This window comes from Rattus rattus, chromosome 1, assembly GCF_011064425.1.
Source record: "Rattus rattus isolate New Zealand chromosome 1, Rrattus_CSIRO_v1, whole genome shotgun sequence".
Classification (NCBI taxonomy): domain Eukaryota; kingdom Metazoa; phylum Chordata; class Mammalia; order Rodentia; family Muridae; genus Rattus; species Rattus rattus.
In genome coordinates, this window is record NC_046154.1 from 22,885,073 (window position 1) to 22,898,229 (window position 13,157).

At 45.5% G+C, this 13,157-nt stretch overlaps 1 protein-coding gene across 1 annotated transcript in view; it reads left to right on the forward strand.

The window, feature by feature from the left end:
* Srrm1 (serine and arginine repetitive matrix 1) overlaps positions 1–11,271 on the forward strand; it is a 32,115-nt gene extending 20,844 nt beyond the window's left edge. The window contains 9 exon segments of the mRNA XM_032896267.1: positions 1,938–2,082; positions 2,425–2,466; positions 4,077–4,205; positions 6,565–6,827; positions 6,830–6,982; positions 6,985–7,018; positions 7,646–7,841; positions 9,247–9,456; positions 10,283–11,271. Of these exon segments, the coding sequence (XP_032752158.1) occupies positions 1,938–2,082; positions 2,425–2,466; positions 4,077–4,205; positions 6,565–6,827; positions 6,830–6,982; positions 6,985–7,018; positions 7,646–7,841; positions 9,247–9,456; positions 10,283–10,390 (1,280 nt within the window). The 3' untranslated portion in view covers positions 10,391–11,271.
* The last annotated feature ends 1,886 nt before the right edge of the window (positions 11,272–13,157 follow it).

Genomic DNA, 13,157 nt, shown 5'->3' on the forward strand with positions numbered 1-13,157 from the left:
TGTCTCAGAGACAAACCAAACAAAAGGTAATTGATCTAGAGTACAATAGGAAAACAGAATGAAATTGGAAGACTAATTTATTCCCTAGTATGAGTCTACTAGGCAGTTCTGCAATTCTGTTCTATATCAGGAGTCTGTAGTTTAGAAGACCATACTAGTTTTTATGACTCTCTTTCATTTATTACTTGTGGCTATTTGATTTTTATTTTTGTTTGGCCTCACTCTGTAGTTGTGGCTGGCTTGGAACTCACTATAGTTCTGATTGTTAGATTAAAAAGAAAGGGTGGGGGTAGAGCGCTTGCCTAGCAAGCTCAAGGCCCTGGGTTTGGTCCTCAGCTCCGAAAAAACAAACAAACAAGAAAGAAAGAAAGGAAGGAAGGGTAGGCTGGGGAGGTGGCTCAGTGGTTAAGAGCACTGACTGCTCTTCCACAGGTCCTGAGTTCAATTCCCAGCAACCACATGGTGGCTCACAACCATCTGTAAGGGGATCCAATGCCCTTTTCTGGTGTGTCTGAAGACAGCCACAGTGTACTCACATAGAGTAAATAAGTAAAGGGCGGGGGGAGCAGAAGCCTAATGTCTTAAGCCAGAGGCTTTGTTCTTGTGTTACTTATTTGGGTTTTATGTGTTTGGTTTTGGGTTTTAAGAAAGGATTCGGGGTTGGGGATTTAGCTCAGTGGTAGAGCGCTTGCCTAGCAAGCGCAAGGCCCTGGGTTCGGTCCCCAGCTCTGAAAAAAAAGAAAGGATTCCCTGCAACCTAGGCTTGCCTTTAACTTGCTGTTTAGGCAAAAACCTATATACTTGTGGTTTTTTGACTCCATCCCCTAATGTTGAGAGTCCAGCTTTGCACCACTGTACTCAGTTTATGCAGTACTGGGGATGGATTCCCAGAGTCTCAGGCAAGCTCTCTCCTAACAGCCACACCCTGTCCCTCACTCAGCTATAGTTGTAATTACAGTAGCAGGTTTTTTTTGTTGTTTTGTTTTGTTTTTTGGTTCTTTTTTTCGGAGCTGGGGACCGAACCCAGGGCCTTGAGCTTCCTAGGCAAGTGCTCTACCACTGAGCTAAATGCCCAACCCCACAGTAGCAGTTTTATTTTCTATTTCAAGTGGCATATTGGTGATTTGTTGTTCTTTTGCTACTGGTGTGTGACCCAGGGCCTTCTCATGCTGGGCATGTGCTTTACCGCTAGTTACAACATCAGCCCTTAGGTTCTTTAGAAGCTTTACTTTATTAATTGAGAAAAAATTCACTAGAGTTTTGTTGTGATGCTGAGGCTGATGTTGAACTTGAGATTCTCCTTCCTCCACCTCCCTGTCCTCAGATGTGCACGTGCACGTACAAGCCTGATTCATTTACGTCCCTAGATTGCTTTCCTAAGAGAGCCATACAGGTCTCAGGACTCTTGAGATATACTAGTCTTAGGTTTGCTAGTTTTCTGCTGGTTGTGAGCAGCACTGTCACTAGTTGTACTGATTAGATTGTCCTAATGGTACTGAGAATTGAACTCATGGCTTCATGCCATACTAGGTAAATGCCTTGTCATTGAGTCTTAACTTCTAAGTAACATTTTCTCCAGTGCTGGGTGTAGAACCCAGGACCTTGAGCATGCAGTGTAAAGTGTGCAGGGGGCTGGGAGTGAGGGAGAGTGAGAGTGTGTGTGTGTGTGTGTGTGTGTGTGTGTGTGTGTGTGTGTGAGAGAGAGAGAGAGAGAGAGAGAGAGAGAGAGAGAGAGAGAGAGAGAGTGTGTGTGTGTGGAGAGAGAGAGAGAAAGTGTGTGTGTGTGTATGAGAGAGAGAGTGTGTGTGTGTGTGGAAGTGTGTGTGTGTGTGAGTGTGTGTGTGAGTGTGTGTGTGAGTGTGTGTGTGTGTGTGTGTGTGTGTGTGCGTGTGTGTGTGTGTGATATTTTGTTGTTGTTCTTTGCTCTGTGATTACAGACTCTGGCTCCTCTTCCACCTCAGAAGATGAGCGGCCCAAGAGATCCCATGTGAAGAATGGTGAGGTAGGCAGGCGGCGGAGACATTCTCCTTCTCGGAGTGCCTCTCCATCACCTCGAAAGCGCCAAAAAGAGACTTCTCCTCGGTAACAGTCTTCATTAATGGTTTTGACTGATCTGTGGTTGGGTTGAAACTGTAATTTATAGCTTGGGCCCCAAAATTACTTTAGAATTGGGCAGATTTTTGGTGTCAGAACTTATAGGCAATGGTTGGTTTGGGCTTTTGGTTAGTTTGTTTTTTCTTGCTGTTGGTAGTTAACATTAAAACCAGACAAGTTTTGAGTGACTGCCTTATTTATGCATGAATAGAGCAATTAAATTGTAGCATTAATTCCAGACTTTTTGAAGCTTTAAAAAGTGCTTCCACAAGAAGGATTTAATTTGCATGAGTGGAATTCTTGACATTTGTTTTTCTCCACTGCTCTCAGGATGCAGATGGGAAAGCGATGGCAGTCGCCAGTGACTAAAAGGTTGGTTAGACACTGTGTTTGCAAATTAGGGTTCCATACCAAGTTTACCTAGTTCCCCGCTCACGGACACGTTATGTCTGGAGGAAGCCTTAAGTTGCTTTGGTGTGTGTTTTTGTTTTTACCACGCCAGATAAATGGTGCAAGGTCTGTGTGAGGAGTTGGCTTTAGATTCTTTTTTAATCTGGGAATTCTGGGTCTTTAGACTCAGTAGGGAGTGACTTATTTAAAGTCATCATTGTATTTTTATTTGTCATGGATATGTGTGATTCCACACGTGCCACCGTGTACCTTTTGGGGGTCAGAGGACACTTGCAGGAACTGGTTCACTGTTCACCGTGCGGGTCCTGGGAGTCGAACTCTTCCTTTCTTCAGGCTCAGTGGCAATCTGCTTAGCTCATCTTATCAACCCTGGCTTTCTCCCTCTACCCCCATTTGTTGAATTTTGGTTTTGAGACAGGGTTTTTATGTGTAGCCCTTGCTGTCCCGGAAATTGCTATGTAGATCAGACTGGCTTCAAACACAGATCCACCTACCTCTGTCTTCCAGGTACTGGGATTAAAGGTATGCGCCATAGTCGCCTGGCTCAGTGTCAGACATTAGAGAGGGTAAAATTTAAGTATAATTCTGAGTGTTTATGTAAATGTTAATATGAAGTACTAATCACACATCACCAGCAAACCTAAATCAAATCCGATTGGAGATTGAATGTGGTAGTGGGTTCTGAAGAGTCTGGTGAGCTTTAGAAACTGAGCCGGGCTTACAGTGTAGCGCTGGCTGGACAAGGAACCTAGGACTGTTTGCATTGACTCCTTTCTCCTTTGTCAATGGTGACAAACTGGCTTAACTGTCATTTAAGTCTTTTGTGAGGTTGCTTCTAGTTTGTTAACATGTGGCACTTGGTATGTGGCTTGTGTCGGAGGTTTATTGTAGAACTCAGAATTGTCGTATTTGGTTCTTGAATGTCCTTTTAACCACATTACTCCCAGAGTGGCTCTAGTACTTGAGACAAGTTTGTGGTTTGTCTTTAGGGCATTGGTGGGTGTGATGCCCGGGCGGTTTTCAGTGATGGGACTTATCTTTCTTAGCGATAAGACTGTGAAGGTTGGAGATAGAGCAGTCACCTAGTGTGTGCAGTCCCTCTGGGCTTCCCTCAGTCTCTGTGCTGTGGAGGAGGGGCCGCTCTAAGCCAGGGCTTCCAGATTGGTGTCTTAAGTCGTTTGGTGTCTGTTACATCAAAATGTTTCTCATGAAGAATCAAAGTCAATTGAAAAACCTTTTCAAAGCACAGCTTGGCTGAACTTAGCCCTCACGTGGTTCACAAAAGTCTCGGATAAGTTTCCCAACTGATTATTATTTGTGTCCCAACTAAAATAAATGTTCTAGTGTCGGTTTTTTTATTTTCTTTTCCCCCCTCTGTTGGGTGGTTTATGTCATAACCAAATGTGTGTTTTTGCCTGAAGCTAACATCACAAAGCTATCTTTTACTCATACCAAAAGCAAAACATAAATAAGTTTCTGCTCTGGGTTAGTTAACCAATGGAAATATGCTTCCTGGGGGAATTTAAATTATGAATGTCACCGACTGAGGATAATTCTAATTTCTTGTTTAGTAGTAGAAGGAGGAGAAGTCCTTCCCCACCTCCTGCCAGAAGGCGACGATCTCCTTCTCCAGCCCCTCCTCCCCCTCCTCCCCCACCTCCTCGGCGGCGCAGATCTCCCACCCCACCACCACGACGAAGGTACTGTGTCCAATTGACTCATGGTAACTCTGGGTCTTTGTGATAGAAGTTGCTTTGTGAGAGACATTGCATTGTGTGTCGTAAAGCGTCACATAAGTGTGAGCTCCTTTATGGGACACAGAACTCTGTAGAAACAGAAAATAGGGCAGGGCAGCGGTGATGCTAACCTCTAATCCCAGCACTCAGGAGGCAGAGGCAGGCAGGTCTTTGCATTCAATTCCACCCTGATCTACAAAGGGAGTTCAAGGAAGGACAGCCAGGGCTACACAAAAAAACCCTGCAGAGATTTGCCGGGAGGAGGGGATATGAGAATGAATGAATGAATGAATGAATGAGAGAGAATGAATAGGAGCCTAGAGTATTATGCTCAGAATCTAAACTCTTGAAGGGCTGAGGCAGGGAAATTTTGACTTGAGGTCAGCCTGGGTATAGAGAAGCTAAACCTTGCCCAACAAACAAACAAGGGGAGAAGAAAATAGATGGATATCTAGGGTGAGGGAGTGAGAAATGTCAGCTCTTCAGTACAAGAGTCTTTGGAAACCATCTAAGTGCACGTTGGCCATTGCACTGAGCTGTTGCAATGTGCGCAGCTCCAAAGCCTCGATGATCGATGCTCCTGCTGGTCGTGTAGAACCCTAGCTGACAGGTGCTGGCAGTCCCAAATCAAAAGGATAATCCATGAAGGAAGAGGTTAGAGCCCTTCAGAAAATGACATGTGGTGCTGTGTGTGTCAGCACACCAACATAATCCCAGCTCTTAGGAGGCAGAGGCAGAAAGATCAGCCCTGGTCTGGAACCAGCCTAAATTTGTTTGTGTGTGTGGTTGAATCCATGGCAAGCACTCACTGTAGAATGATCCTTTGTTTCCGTTAGTGGGTTATTATCTTTTCCTAGGCAGCAGTTGTTCTCCTTTAATAAAATTTTAGTGAGTATAGCAGACGGGCCTCAGATTTGATGCTGAGCTACTTCCGAGCTATTGGGATTACAAATCGGATCCACTGTGCCTAGCCAGAATTATTAAATAACTATCCAGTTCTGTTTTACCACTTTGCCTGAAGATTGGCTTATTATAAACCTAGATCTGAGCAGGAATTTTTGTTGAAAATCCAAGCACGAATTGTGCAGTTTTCCTAAATGTTGTATTACTTTGTAATTTTTATAGAACATAACAGGATTTTGTCACCTTGAACAGAAAAGCTGGCTAGAGCTTTTAGAAATACCTTGCGGGGTTGGGGATTTAGCTCAGTGGTAGAGCGCTTGCCTGGCAAGCGCAAGGCCCTGGGTTCGGTCCCCAGCTCCGAAAAAAAAAAGAAATACCTTTGCCTGGCAGTGAATTTACACTAAAAATGGTCCTTTGAGACAGAAGACTTGGCAGTCTGTTGAAAGCTTTCTCACTAAAAAACAAGGATGCTAGTTCAAAGGAGACAACAGTGCCATTGCATGCAACCTTCTTAGTTTGTTTACTATAGAGTGCTTTGTCTACATATCTGTGTGTGCGCTGTGTACCTGGTGACCATGAAAGCCAGAAAATGGCATTGGATCCCCCTTAAATTTGAATTCACAAGGTTTTGTAAGCTACCACATGGATGGGTGCTCAGCACCAAGCCAGGCCCTGTGCAAGGTCAGCAAGTGCTCTCTGGAGGTGAGCCTTGTCCAAGCAATGGCAGCACAGATGTTCAACTGCAGGCAGGCAGACCTCTCTGAGTTTGAGGACAGCCTTGTCTACAGAGCAAGTTCCATGACAGCTAGGACTACACAGAGAAACTCTTGTCTGAAAAACACCAAAGTGGGGGGTGCAGGGTGGGGGCCATCTCTCCAGCTCCTGTCACAGTAGAACTCAAGTCTGCTTTGCCCGATTGCCTGGTTTGCTTTAACCAATTGCCTGGCAACACAGTTACCACACACAGTGTGAGGTTCTGTTGTGAAACACTACTTTGTTTTATATAATTGTATACATTTTCTTGGTTTGATGAATTTCAATTGTTTCTGAAATTTTCAACTTTCTCCATTAAATAATACAACACAGTATTCTCTTGTCACTCATGGTGGAGTGTGTATTACTTTGAAATATATCTCCTACAGCATAGTTATGGCTAGTTACTTTTTAGTTAATTTTCCTGATTCTGGATTGACTAGCAAGATGGCTCGGTGGGTGAAAGCGCTTGCCATCAAACTGTAGTGCTCTAAGTGTGATCCCAGAATCCTAAAGGTGGGTCGGGGAATTGCTGCCACTAACCCGACCAGCCTGAACATGCATGATGTGGGTGTGCACAAACAACAGCAGCAGCAATAGCAACAACGGTTTTAATATTTTGGATACTGTCCATTTCATCTTTATTGCTGTGTTGTTTTTTTTCTAGGACCCCTTCTCCTCCCCCACGCCGCCGCTCACCGTCTCCAAGAAGATACTCTCCTCCCATCCAGAGGAGATACTCTCCTTCCCCACCTCCAAAGAGGAGAACTGCCTCGCCCCCACCCCCACCCAAGCGAAGGGCATCGCCATCTCCTCCACCAAAGCGCCGGGTCTCCCACTCTCCACCTCCTAAACAAAGAAGCCCCCCAGTCACCAAGAGACGCTCACCCTCCCTATCTTCAAAGCATAGAAAAGGGTCTTCCCCAGGCCGCTCACTCGGGAGGCCCGGTCACCTAACCAAACAAAAGGCACCGCCCTCACCCGACCTCGAGGCGCCTCAGACCTCAAGCCCTCCCCTGTTCGAAGAGGAGCTTCAGCGTGCCCCAAGGAAGGCAGTCCCGTCTCCAGTACTAGGCCTATTAGGAGGTCTCCAGGACTCGGAACCCAAAAAAGATAAAAAAAGTAAAAATGCCCACTGCTTTCTTTTCTTAGGATACGTAGTTGTCGCATGTAGAATCCTTTCTCTCACTGAACAGTTAAGAAGTGATGGGGAAGCCAGTGATAGCACACACTTCTAATCCTAGCACTGGGGGAAGAGAGCGCAGCTCTCTGAGTTCAAGGACTCTGTAGCCATGGCTACAGAGAAACAAATTCCAGAGGGCTCTGCTTGGTTCTTAGCATCAGGTATTTGAGAGATGTGTCTGAGTCTCCAGTGAAATGAGCTTATTTTTTTCTCTTTATTATTTTATGTAAATGGGTATTTTGTCTGTATCTGTACACTTCTTGTGGGCAGTTCACAGAGGCCAAAAGCAGGTATCAGATCTCTTGAAATTATAGTTGTAGTTAACTGTGAGCTGTGTTGGTGCTAGAAAATGAACCCCAGTTCCAAGCCATTTCTCCAGCCCCAGATAAGCACATGAGTATGCTTTAGGAAATTAAGGAGCTGATGTCACTAGTGTCCTGCAGGGTGAACCGTTAGGAAAATGGTAGCGTTGTAGGGCGTGAATGACCCTGTAAAGACTTGGGTGATTGAAGTGTGTGTCCTTTCGATGTCTTCTCAACCGTGCCTTTTCCCCCCTTTTGTCTAGGGCTGCCTCACCAAGCCCTCAGTCCGTAAGAAGGGTTTCATCTTCCCGCTCAGTCTCTGGATCTCCTGAGCCAACAGCTAAAAAGCCTCCAGCACCCCCCTCTCCTGTGCAGTCTCAGTCACCCTCCACAAACTGGTCACCTGCAGCACCAGCCAAGAAGGCTAAAAGCCCAACACCAAGCCCGTCCCCTGCCAGGGTATGTACCTGCTTGGTTTTGGACAGCTTATAAATTAGTCGGATGAGAGTGGTAGTGGGTATTTAACAGTCCCAGGTCTCCGGGCAGACGCAGGATCAAAGAGTAAGAGGCGAGCCTCAGCCTTGGTCTTGTGACTATACCTCATAAAACCAGTTAGTGCGTGAAATTTTTTAAAACCCAGTGTTTTGGCATATGCCTTTAATCCCAGGCATTCTGAAGACAGAGGCGAAAGCAGACTGGTGTCTTAGTTCAAGGCTACCCTGGGCTGCACAGTCTCAAAAACAATGCAGTTACAAATTAGATTCAGTTAAAATAATGTATATAAATATAGTGTAAAGACAGTAGTGTATGGTGGTTCAGTTAAAATCCCCCCATCCCCATCCTTTCCCCAAGACAGGATTTCTCTGTAGCTCTGGCTGTCTAGGAATTCCATAGATCATACGGTCATTGCCTTTGCCTCTAAGGTGCTGGGACTAAAGGCATGCACCGCCACCCCTGCCAGTTAAATCTTTGAATCTTATAGTGTGAACGTGATAAGTGTTCAGTAGGAACTGTACTTCAATGGGGATTTGATTCTCTCTTCTAGGCAATTGAACAACAAAAACTCCTGCTGATATTTAATGAATGTCATGAGCCAGTCAGCGCTAGTAACAGGGTCTTTTGTGTTAGGTGATTTTGCCTGGCTGTAGGTCAGTTTGTTTGGAGCGTGTTTGTGGCAGTTTGACTAACCCACGGTGTTGAGTAGATGCAAAGATAGGTCTGGTTATCTTACTTAGATGTAGGCGTAACTTACAGGGCCTGTGGAGGTGCTTTCCCGTTGTAATGGAATGTCTGAGCTAGTAAGATGATCAGTTAATTCAGGCACCTGCCTCCAAGTCTGAAAACCTGAATTCAGTCCCTGGGATGCACACGGTAGATTGGAAGGACTAACTCCTATAAGAGGAACATCTCTGTAGAGTAAGACAAATCACTCCCACCCTTAAAATGTGCATGGTTTGTCCTGGCAATGTTTGGGCTCCTGGCACTTTAAATTGAAATCCTGCTGGGTGTTAGCTGAGTGTTGTGAGAGGTTTATAATTGTTCCTCATTGACTGTTCATGTTCAGGAGCTGGAAGGCAACTTGTGTTAGCTCATGACCCCAGCTGTTGGCACCCCATTCAACAGCCTATAGCTGGAAACTTGGCTGAGAGTTAGTAAGGAAGCTGTAGGAGTCAGTCAGCGTTGAGTCTCTTCAACTGATTGTGGGCGGACCCTGGCTTTAGTGTGTCTGTCTCACTTCTCTGAGGATGCCCTTGGTGTGGCATTGTCTCTGCAGTCCTGCGAAAGATGCATTTGTTAAGATTCCCTCGAGCCAAAAACAAAGATTTTAATCCGCTCGATTACTTCGCTGTTTCTGGGTTTCTAGAATTCTGATCAAGAAGGAGGTGGAAAGAAAAAGAAGAAGAAGAAGGACAAGAAACACAAGAAGGATAAGAAACACAAGAAGCACAAAAAACACAAGAAGGAGAAGGCTGTGGCCGTAGCCACCCCAGCTCCTGCTGCCCCTGCAGCTGTCTCTGCTGCCGCCACTCCATCAGCCCAGGAAGAGCCTGCGGCAGCACCAGAGCCCAGGAAGGTATTCACATGCCTCTGCCTACCGTGTGAGAAGTGGTTGTGCTTTCTAGCCACTGCCTGTTTCTCTGTAGTATTTTGATGTTTCTTGGTGGCCTGCCAGAATCAAGAAGAGTACAGATTTTGGCTTCGAAAGGGCTTAATGCTGGAATGCTTCAACTTTTTAAAACTACTTTTAAGGGACGGAGCACGGGCCCTTTGCTGTGGGCTGGACATGTATACTACCACTTCACATAACAGACAAAGGTGGGGACATCCCCAAGTAACTGATCACAGCAGGATCTGTGTGTGCTCAGCCATCAGTATGCACTTGATGTCTGTCTGTCTCTTATCTCATGTTTTTATTGCACTTTATAAAGTCAGGGCAATTTGTAGAGTTGATTCCTTAGGATGGGACACAAGTCATCAGGTTGGGGGCAAGCTCCCTAAGCTGTCTTGCCTGGAGCTCCGTTTCAGGTAGGCTGCTGGACCATGGCTGGACCAGCTCCTCAGTACTTGGGCTGCCACCGGGGGCTCCAAGCTCAGGTCCTCATACTTGCATAGCAAGCATAGGACTATAGCTCAGTTGGTGAGGGCCTTCTAAGCATGCTCAAGGCTCCAGATAAATTGGTTATGGTGGTATGCGTGGTAGTAAGCCCAGCTCTTGGGAGGTTGATGAAGAAAAATCAGAAGCTCAGGGTTGATCTTGGCACCATAACAAATTTTAAACAAGCCTAGGCTACAAAGCGACATCGCTGTGTGTGCACTTGAGGTTTGGTGCTGGTCTGTGCTCAGTGTCTCCCACTGTGTCTCAAGACTTAATATTTGCCTGGTTTGGGTTTGTCTTTCAGGAGACTGAGAGTGAAGCTGAAGATGACAACCTTGATGACTTAGAGAGGCACCTTCGGGAGAAGGCCCTGCGATCCATGCGGAAGGCCCAAGTGTCCCCACAGTCCTAGGCGGACATGTTTGTTACGTTGTAAATTTTATTTGGTTTGTACTCAATTCAATTTCAAAATTGCTAAAATGTGTTTGAGCTTTAGACTATAACATTTGTTGTAATAATTGCTAGGTTGAAGTTCACCATGTTAAAAAAAGGGGGGCATGGATTTACATTACAAAGGTGTCCACGGTGTATTAGTGACAATTCTTCCATTGACATTTAGAGTGAAATATTTTAAGCCAAAAAAAAATCTCTTTTTTAAAAAAGGGGGTTTGAATATTGTTGGCATTTTTGTGGTTCCTTTAAATGCCCTCGCCTCTCCCAAAAGGTTGGGGTCTTTTCTTTTCTTTTTCTCCCTATTCTCTTGAATCTTACCCATGTAAATTATGCTTCCAACCTTGTATAGGTTTGTAAGCTTGCCCAGAAGTGAGAGCACTGTTGAAGTACCACAGAGGTTTGGGCGAGTGAGTGTTGACTCTGTTGCCCATGGAGTCTGCTGTCCTGACAGCATCCCAGCTCTAGAGCGCAGCATAGCCACACTCCTGGGCTGCAGGGCTGCCCCATGGGACAGTTCCTAAGCTGACTAGGAACTCTGGGTTTTCTCCTTCCGGTTGTGTTGTTTTGTTTCCTTCTCCCCTTTTCTTCCTCTTTTGTAAAGGCGATTCACTAGACCCAGGAAGGACCCTTCAGTTACATAAATTTGTTTTAGGAAACATGGTGGCTCCCATTCATGGTTTTCCTTACTCTTCCAATTGGTACACACAACTGAGGAGCTCCTGTATTTGGCCGGCTGGAAGGGCCTGGACAGTGTCTTGATTTCACTTGTTTTATTTTATTTTTTAACTAAAGCTATATAAAGCTTGTGGATTAAACAGAATAAATTTCTAAATTTAAGAACATTGCCACTCACTTTTGTTCACCTGCCGGGGAGGACAAGCCAGCCCGAAGTTGGTAGAGCTCGGCGCGTAGGGAAAAATAGAAAGTGAGGAATGGGCTCTCCCCCTTCTTAATTTAATAATTAACTGCAAAGACTGAGAACAAGGGAAAGTATGGCGTGTTCTTAGAACATGGGAAGTGGGTGAGGCCTATTCAGTGTCCCTGTGCTCAGGTGTGAAGGGCTTGGCACACTCCCAGAGGGAGCTGGAGGTGGACTGGAAGATGAGGGAAGCCCACGTTTGTGAAGGAAGGTAATCTTGAACACCACAAGTCTGAGCTGAGTATTTGAAGGCGTGGGTAAATTTGACTGTGATTTCTGACCGATGAAACTAGAATACAAAATGCCTACATCTGAATTTCAGGAACACTTAAGGGTGTTTTGTTATTTATGGCTTTTAACCAAAAGACATGGACACTTTAGACTTCCAGGCTGGAATCTGGAACGCCCTTCAGAAGCCCTGGATTAAGAGTCAGGGAAGGGGTAACGGGAAGGATTGTGGGAAGGGATGACCAGGAAAGGGGCAGTGAAATAGTGGGACATTTCTAGAAGAGGAACTCAAATTGATTCATCTCTAGCATTCACTCCAAAGTTATACATAAAGACAGCTTTATCCTTAGTATTTTTCTTTTTCTGTAAATGAATCTTTCCTATGATTCATCATACATTTTGTTGACGTTAAAATAAAAGAGCGACTGGGCTGGAGAGACGGCTCAGTGGTTGGAAGCTTTGCTGCTTTTCCAGAGGTCCCAAGTTCAATTCCCGGCACCTATGTGGCAGCTCTTGGTTGTAACTGCAGTTCCAGAGTATCAGACAACCTCACACAGACAAACGTGCAGGCAGAACACCAATGTAGGTGAAATTTCAAAAAAAAAAAAAAAGAAATCTGGGGCCTTTTGTAGTGGTGCACTCCTTAAATCCCAGCATTCAGGAGGCAGAAGCAGGCGGATCTCTTGAATTCAAGGCTAACCTGGTCTACAGAGTGAGTTCCAGCCCAGTTAGGGCTGCACAGAGAGACTCTGTCCCCCAAAAAGAAAGACTCGAGCAGGGGTGAGCTGGTTTACGTGGAGTGTCTAAGAAAACGGTGCTCGGTGAAGACAATTCTGGAGGCCTCCAGAACAGGAAGTCTCGGGCATTGCTTTCTGTGTTCTTCCCCGTGTTAACAGGTAGAAACCAAACCCATACGGCACAAGAGAAGCAGTGTTCTAGAGTGCAGGCTTCCAGTATAAACCAGCGACCACCACTGGAGAATTTGCCTCTATTTACCCGATATTTGGAGCATTTATGACTAACCCCTGCAACTCAAGCGCTTTTGTTCTTCCCAACTGAAACCTGACATACAACAGGCCTTGGCTGTCAGCTAGTTGACGTTGTTTAATGGCTAACCCAGGCTCTACATGAGACGCTGTCTCAAAAACGGAGCTACATGTGTTAGCACATGTCTAACCATAGCACTTAGGGCCATCCCTCTGATCCTTGTCTTACTGTCCTTCCAGGGTCGGTTGTGCTTGTGAACAGTACCTATAGTTCCTTGTACACGCCCAAGCCAGCAAGACCTCGTCTCAGCTGGCAGCACTAACGACTCAGTAAAGGAAATGGAGGTGGTGGTCAGCTTTCTTAGCACTGTCCTCATCTTCAAGGTTCTCTCTTCCAAACCATCACTATCTGCCGTGTTGGTACGGTTCGTGGTCCAAGTACGTTGTTACAAGTCTTTAAAGCTTCCTGACCCATTTCTGAACACAGAAATTACTAGAATTTGGATTTTTGTTTAGCATCATTTCCATAGGGTCCTTATAAACAGCGAGTCGTTAGCGTAAACTGTCAGGCGAGATGTGCACACTGTACGCCA